This window comes from Phoenix dactylifera, chromosome 16 (assembly GCF_009389715.1).
Source record: "Phoenix dactylifera cultivar Barhee BC4 chromosome 16, palm_55x_up_171113_PBpolish2nd_filt_p, whole genome shotgun sequence".
Lineage (NCBI taxonomy): Eukaryota > Viridiplantae > Streptophyta > Magnoliopsida > Arecales > Arecaceae > Phoenix > Phoenix dactylifera.
Window position 1 is genome coordinate 7,468,030 of NC_052407.1, and position 8,227 is coordinate 7,476,256.

General features: G+C 45.1%; 1 protein-coding gene across 2 annotated transcripts; it reads right to left on the reverse strand.

The window, feature by feature from the left end:
- Nucleotides 1-5,098: 5,098 nt before the first annotated feature.
- LOC103696684 lies at nucleotides 5,099-7,963 on the reverse strand. Of its 2 annotated transcripts, XR_005506474.1 has the most exons (3): nucleotides 6,337-7,963; nucleotides 5,898-6,100; nucleotides 5,100-5,745 (listed from the first exon to the last, which is right to left on the reverse strand). XR_005506474.1 is itself a non-coding variant. In XM_039114375.1 (2 exons), the coding sequence occupies exons 1-2, from the start codon at nucleotides 7,470-7,472 to the stop codon at nucleotides 6,091-6,093; spliced, it is 1,146 nt and encodes a 381-aa protein (XP_038970303.1). In that variant the 5' UTR covers nucleotides 7,473-7,963; the 3' UTR covers nucleotides 5,099-6,090. The 2 variants fall into 2 exon arrangements, 1 of the variants encoding a protein (XP_038970303.1); XM_039114375.1 differs by having other exon boundaries at nucleotides 5,099-6,100.
- Between the last annotated feature and the right edge of the window lie 264 nt (nucleotides 7,964-8,227).

The following is an 8,227-nucleotide window of genomic DNA, read 5'->3' on the forward strand; positions in this document are numbered from 1 at the left end:
TTGTCTGAGCTGTTACTTTCTATGACTTCATTTTTGTTCCTACAGATATGGTGGATAAGTCGATGGTGAGAACATCACCCGACGCAAGGTGGCACTGGAGGGCGCATCATCATCGTCCGCCAAGAAGCCCCATGGCGCTTCTCCTCTCGCTCGGTGGCTACGATCTCTTTGACCCCTTATGCTAATCAAGCTCCATCTAGAGCCTCCCAAGTAGACCCCAAGTTTGAGATCCTATCACCTCCTCGGCCTATTCCTTCTAAGACATTGAGGCCTCCCCCACGCTCCGTTCCCGAGGAGGAGGTCCACCACCCCAACTGGACCATGAAGTCTTTTGTCTCAGCTCTAACGGACCCTCTGGTAGCACACTCGAGAGATGGAGCAAGAGCAGAATGAGATGAAGAGGAAGATAACCGAGCTAGATGCACAGCTAAAGGCCGCCACCATGGAGCTAAAGGGCTTACAAGCGTAGTGAAAGGCAGCTTAGGTTCGAGTCACCAAGATTAAGAAAGAGTAGCAGGCGGCCGAGCAGCGAGTGGCTTCTATCGAATCCACTATGCAGGAGTATAAGACCTTCGCAGCAGCGGAGCCTTGCTTCAAACTCCATCGACTCCTACCTATACAACTTTACAACTGTCGGGACCAAGTGGTGAAGCTCGTGCCCGAGTATGACTTTAGTTCCCTTACTCTGCCCAAGGATGACTAGGAGGAGAACGCTAATGAACAAGAGGAAGATGAGACCGAGGATGCAGAAAAGGAGGGTACTGCTAGGCAGGTGTAGCGGCGTGAAGGCACCCTGTATCCATTGCCAATCTTCCTTAGTTAGCCGAGGTCCCTCCATCATGTTTTGAGGAGTAGGGCTTCGTGTACATCTTCTTCTTGTCCTTCTTCGAAGTTATTGGCTCCATAGAACTTAGCTCAGGTGGATCTTTTTAGTATACTTGTATTGCTCGATTACCAGCTGCTTTTGTCCTGTAATTTTTTGGAATCATAAATAAAAGTATGTATGTTTGTACCTTTATTTGTTTGCAATGATCATTTGGTGGGTTTAAGTTATATAGTTCACTTCTATGTGCCTTAGTTAAGCTTAGATCATACTGCCTTGGCAAGTCGTTACCTAGTCATCTCGTAGATCATTTGGATCGATATGTCGAAGACCGAGGCAGGGGCCGTCCGCGAAGAGCCAGGGCCCCACATTCTCAGCACTGCCATGCCAAGGTTTACACTTTGATTTTGTGAGCGTAGGCATGTAGATTGGAAGTTCTTGTAGGTTTGGCTCCCGGTAGGATGTATATTTGTAGGTTAGAGTTGCAAGCTCTATCAATTATTGATGAGACTTTTTAGCATTCTAAGATCGGAGATCAAAGGTCCTCTAGGTTCCCGCCTGAACCTGATGAGCTTAGGGGATTGAGATTGGCATGTCTAGGAGTAGATTCCTGGAGGTGTTTGTGGTCAACTCGGACCTTTGTCCCATGCTCATCTTTGCCTCTCAATTGGTGGGTCGTGCCCACTCCATCGTCACTTGTAGCTCGGCTTCTTACCCTGGTGCCTTCTTTCCCTACCCAAAGAGATGGGTTGTTTGCCTTGTCGGATCTTCAATCAATTAGATTTTTGGATAGCTAATCGTCCGGGTGATCAAGCCGAGCACGCTTCCTTCATCCAAGCCTAGGTCTTTCATCGGCTCTTGGTCGATAGCAAGCCCATGGCCTCTTAGGAGGCTTGCCTGATCTGTGGCACTCGAGTGCAGCACTATCAGTGGTCATTGCGAGACTCATTCGATATTTCATTCGTGGTCAGCAGTGGTCAACACTCCTCGACAGACAAGCTAGGTCCACGAGGATAAAAGATTAGTAGCCTCTAGAAAGCTTACCTGATTTGTAGTGCTAGAGTATGGTGTCATCGATGGTCTTTGCAAGACTCGCCCGACATTTCATCTGTGGTCAGCAATCTGTAACAAACTTGTCAGGCCCATGGCAATAATAGATCGGTGGCATCTAAAAAGCTTGCCTGATCTGTGGCACTCAAATGCGGCGCCATCGGTGGTCTTTAAGAGACTCACCCGATATTTTTTCTACGATCAGTGACCCTCGACAGATTAACCAGGCCCACAAGGATAACAAATCGATGGCATCTAGAAAGCTTGTCTTTGCAAGACTTTACGACCCTTGGTAGATTTGCCAGGTCCATGGGGATAACAATTGGTGGTCGGTAGGAGATGCATCCGATCAGTCATTTTTGGGGATTTTTTGGTCAGCGATCAATGCATCCGATCTGCAACACTTGGCTATTTTTGGAGCACTAAAACAAGCTTCATTCATCATTAGTAATAAAGGAGTACAGAGTTCAAAATTATAACTCTTACTGATGACATGCTCAGAGGTTATCAGAGTTTCATGCCTGAGGTACTAAAGTTCCATCAAGTTGCTTGAATCGGTAAGTGCCAAGTTGTTGATGACTTCCTTGATCCTGTATGTTCCTTCCTACTTAGCTGCAAGTTTTCTGTGATCACCTGTTGAGTCATCTCAGCTTTTCTAAGGATGAGATCCCCTAACGAAAGAGTTTTGTCTTAACTCAGGAGTTGTAGTACCGAGCTACATGTTGTTGATAAGTAGCCATATGTACTCGAGCTCATATTCTTGCTTCTTCCAGTAAGTCCAAGACGACACAGAGATCCTCAAAATTTGCCTACCCGTCGTACAACTCTACTCGATAAGATGGGAGGCTGATCTCCACAAGAATAACATTTTCAATGCCGAAAGAGAAGTTGAAAGGGGTTTTTCCAATCAGAATTTGGTGAGTAATATGATAGGCCCAAAGAACCCCCGAGCATCTCATCTACCCAAAGGCCTTTGGCTCGATCAAGCTTGGTCTTTAGATCCAGCAAAATAAAGCAGTTAATTTACCTCCGCTTCTTTATTGGCTTGAAGATGACCCATCAAGATGAACTAGTGGTCAATATCGAGTTTGGAGCAAAATTCTTTCAACCAGGTATTGTCGAACTGTCAGTCGTTGTCGGTGATAAGAATTTAGAGAATTCCGAACCAATAAATTATGGACTTTCAAACAAAACTCCGAGCATTCTCCTCGGTGATTTGAGCTAGAGGTTCTGCTTCGACCCAATTTGTGAAGCAATCAACGGCAATGATGAAGAATTTCCACTGCCCTGAGGCATGCAGGAAAAGGCCAAGAATGTTCATTCCCCACTAGACAAATGGCCAAAAGACGCTAATCGAAGTTAACTCTACGGCCGATTGGTGCTGGATATTGCATGTCTCTGGCGCTACTCGCAATTTCTTACGAACTGAGCAACGTCTTTCTACAACATTGGCAAATAATACCTCTGTCTCAGCACTTTATATGCCAAAATTTTGCCCCCAAATTTCTGCAGATGCCTTTAAAGACTTCTCGAAGGGCATACTCGTGCCCATGCTTGATTTGTTTAGGCTTCTTGGATCAGATTCTTCTATTGAAGAAATGGCATTTTGACGGAACTATGAAAACCAAGTCTTTCTAAAGGAAACTATACTTAAAAAAAAAACTTGTTCTTTATGCTGACATTTTAATTTATTTTTTTTCAAATCATCATCTTGCTCACTGTATCTTAACTATATGCTCATTTAGCTTTCAGACATAGATGCTTTGTGAACGCGACACCTTAAACAACCAGCTGTTGAAGCCTTTAAGTATTAATCTATCTTCCAATGGTAATTATCTAGAGATGGGTGCGGTCAAGTAGTTAACAGCATATAGAATCAACAAGCAAACTTAATAAAAGACAAAAGTGTGAAGCTGTAATTGTATTATGAGGAAGAGGCGACAAGCGATCTTACCAACTCTGGTATTGGCGCTTTTAAGGATCCAGAAATGTGGATGCATTTTTTCCGAGCAGAAAGAAAGACAGCGAGAGTGACTTTGGTCAAAGATCCTCGACTGGAACCAAGGTCCGCTCACCCCAATGCCCTGAACCCACATTAAAAGCATCCCCTCTTCCTCCACATGATGCTATTGCTCTGGGCGAAACCCCAATGCGCTATTGGGAAGATAAGAAGGGCTCGTCGAATCAAATTTTAAAAAGGAGGCGGTGAGCGGAACATCATCTTCCGTTCCATCAACTTTTCCAACTTTCCCATGTCCCAAAAATGCCTGCAAACAATCTTATCGCCTCCGCATACGGCCAAACAGAACAGCGAACAGCGTTAGCTGAATAATTACAGGCTACTATTCAACTTTTTATTTTTTTTCTCGGCTCCTAATTTCTCAATTTTTATTTATACGTAAGATAATTTTTTTGGCTTTAAAAAGACACCGACTTTACTTTCCAATTATGGGATGGGGGTACATAACTCCCTTCAAAAAATTTGTTCGTACTTAGATATCGAGGAGGTGGTGAAATGGGCCCATAGAAAAGACAAAAGAGCTATAGTGTATGTGTATAAAATTTATTTAGTTGATGGAAAAAGTTCTATCCTATTAAAATATGTTAAAAAAATTGATGCATGTATGATATCTGAAAAATATTTTTTATGTATTTGTTTGATAATCAAAAAGTAGCATAAAAATATATTTCAAGAATAATATATATTTAATTACACATCCACTTTTCTCAAAAAGTTATATAAAAAATCTATTATGCCATTAGGAAAGAAACCACCACCAGAGAAAAACATCACATACATAATTTTTAAAGTCAGATAAACAGCAGAAGATCAAAATATATTTTAATAGCTATTTTTTACTTTAATACTTGTCTCACTATTAAAATTACTATAATTCATAATATATATTTAAATATTTAAAAATAGCTATTAAAAATATTTATTAGGTTTAATTTTTTAACTAATAGCTAAACAACTACTTTATATTATAAAATTTTTAAATACTTATTAATAAATTTTTATATTATCAGAATTTTTATCAGTTTAAACTAACTATAAAATATTTAATAAAAAAATCAATATGGCTTAAAGATATTTTTAGAAATAAAATTTACTATAATTCCTAAAGTGATTTTTTCATATTTCCATATCGACTTTTGTTTCCATGAAATATAAAAAACATATTTCAATAAAAAAACTTTCTCTAATCAAATATGAAATATTTTTTTTATTTTTTTTGATTCACCACATTTATTTTCCCCTACAAGCAGATTTACTCTACAGGGAGTTGGCATGCGATGGGGACCGATCCTCTCACGAGACTGGCGAAGGCTTGTAAACACTTTAAAGCATGCCATCAAATACATTCCCCTAGAAGTCAGTTCCTGGTCCTGGATGTCATTGCCACACCAACAGCCCAGAATGATGTACAGGTACTGTCACAGTACATTCCGGCTCCCCCAGAAACTTGATTTCCTCCCAATTAACGAAATCAACGAGCATTAGATTATCGCAAGCTCTTGAATAAGGCCGATCGTGATTTGTGTGTGTGTGTGTGTGAGGACAAAGGTCTAGCGTTCTTGGCTATCATCAACTCTATTTCTCTCTCTGAGCATCACTATCGAAAACCAGGCATCCGAATTCTCACCGGCCAAGAACTCAGAAGACGCCAAAACAAAAGTTAAAAAAATAGTAAAAAGGAATCATGCTGGGTAAAGTAGGTAGCTTCAGGCTTTAAGTAAAGCCTGCCACCTGGCAGAAGCTAAGATTAGAAAAGATCATAAAAGCGAATCGCAACCATCAGATTTCACGTCCTCTTCCTCAATTTCGTTACTCCCACCACCACCAGCTTTGGTTCGATCTTTGATGTGACCTGAGAATCAATGATTTATTAACACCTCCACATCAATCCAGGAGCACCAAAACCGTTGTAAGTAATAATTTATTAGCCCCGTCTCAGACTCGCGTGCAAACAAAAACACGACAAAACTAATAAAATTATAAAAAAAAAAAGAGAAGACGCACCGGCGCATTTTAGCGGAGGGAACACCGGCCGGGACCATGCGGTCCATCACATGGGAACAGTTGTACCGTGGAAGAGGGCATTCGCGGCCGACGCTATCGTACGCATCTACGGAGGACTCTACCCAACAGCAGACAACGGGAGAACAAAAAACGTGGGACCCAGAGGCTATCGTGCACCGCCTCAGGGCGCATCTTAGCCGCACCTTAGTCACAAACCACCGAGTTTTTTCAATTCACATCGATCAAAACCCGAAGCGGAATTCATAAGAAAAAAAAAGACAAAAAAAACACTACAATATGCACGTACGTCTGTAGGCAAACACAAACGCGCACCAGAAATTTTTGGAAAAGAAGAAGAAGAAGAAGCAAGCTAATAGAATGTAAGAACAGTTGATCAAGTTTTTTCTTGTCAATTTTTTCACCAATTTTTAGGGGTTACCTTCCCTGCCGCGATCCCTCCCTCTCCTTCTTCTGTGGAGAGAAGAGCTGGCCGAAGCCGAACTTGGCCGAGCCACGAAGGGAGCAAACGGGGACGTTGAGCACTGGAGTTACCCTCACGTTGGCCGAGTAGGACCTCTCCATGCCCCGGTACTTGATCCTCGGGCCGCCATTGAAGCTACTTGGGCTGCTCGAGCTCCGCTCTAATCCCTGGAAGACCACCTTCCCGGATGCGTTCATCCGCGGGCTATCCACCGACGCCCCACTGGCCGCAGGCTCCGGCGGCCGGCGGACAGGGCTCCGGCCGATCCTCGCCGGCCGGTAGCCCTCCGGAACGGCGGATCTCGGCCTGGAGACCCGCACCCGGGGCGGGTTCCGGCCGAGGGAGAGAGGGATCTGGGAGGGCTTGTCGGCGTCGAGGGAGAGGCGGGGAAGGTCCTCGTGGTCGAGGCCGGAGGAGGATGAAGAAGAGGAGAGAGAGAGTCGGGAGGAAATGGAGACAGACTCGGTGTCGGAGGAGTCGCGGAGGAGAGGAAGGCTCAGAGAGGAGTCGGTGGAAGAGCATTTGGGATTCATGTTTCGGTGGAGGAAATGCCGGAGAGATTTAGCGTTGGGGTTCTTGGAAGAGGCGGTGGCACAAACGGCCTTCTGGGACTCCGGCTTGGGGCTCTGCTGCCTCTTGAGGCCGAGCAGCTCCCTCCAACGGCTGGAGCACCGCGGCGCCTTGGGGGACTCGGCGACGAAGGCATCCGATCCGAGTACGTCCACCGCTCTCCGCGGCGCCGCTGCCGCCTCCAGCGAGCGGATCCCGTCCGGGACCGCCGCCGCCGGAAGCGGAGCCGTGGCCAGCTGCAGAGGGACCAGCTTCCCGTTGGAGAAGAGCTCGTCGGCAGGGAGCATGGCCACAGGATCGTCGAGGCGGAACTCGAAGTCGGCGAGATCCTTGCTGGCGGCCTCCAGATCCGGCGTCTCCGCTTCCGGCTTCTCGGAGGCGATCGCCGGGGTGGCATCGTCGGCGAGGTCGCGGCTGAAGGAGACCCTAGGGCTGAGCCAGCCGTAGGAGGGGCATGCAGGGGAGCAGTCGAGGAAGGGCTCCGGCGACATTCCGGAGTTGTTCACGCAGGCGGAGGCCATCATCGGCGGTCATGAAGCGGAAGAGCTCGGACGGAGTCCGGCAAGGGGCGGCCGATTTTTCGATCGGCAACGAGGAAACTGGGAGGTGGGGAAGACAGGGACGGGATTTGGATTAAGATCGAGTCCAGGTTTCTATTAGGCAGAGAGAAGGTGGAGGACGGGGCGGAAACGAAGGGGTTTGGCGTGCCGGTTCTCCAATAAATAACCATCCTTCTGGGGATACGTACAAGAAACAGAGGACCACGTGGACGCCGACGTGGCTCTGAGACCTGATCGCTTTAAAGTTGTCCAGGTCACCAGATATAATGCTACCTACCCATTGTCCATGGAATTTTGATAAAATTTACAGCTCCTATGACGGAATATACCAAACCAAGGAAGCAGCATCATTTTCATTTGCTGGCCCTGAAGAGTCAAAGGGAAACAAAATTGATAGATCAATTGGTGTCTTCTCCAAGCCATATTGGTTTGGTACCCTTGAAGTATCAAAAGAGAGCATTTAATTGTTGTCTTACTGAATTTAAGGGTACATATAGGTGTTCATTGGAGGCAATATAGTTATGCATGGGTGCATATTCACAGGGTGTGGATGGTTGGTGAGGTTACAATGCCAATATATGAATTTGGCCATTTCGGAAATATCTTTTTCTACTTTTGCTACAGATAATTGTCACAAGAATTCTTTGAGCATTATAATTCTTTTGCTGCGCCTCCTTTCCTTGAGTAGGCTAGTTTCTTTGTAGTTACTATAGCCAATG

Coding starts and splice junctions, on each gene's coding strand:
- LOC103696684 (XM_039114375.1), bottom strand. CDS start 7,472: ATGATGGCCTCCGCCTGCGTGAACAACTCCGGAATGTCGCCGGAGCCC.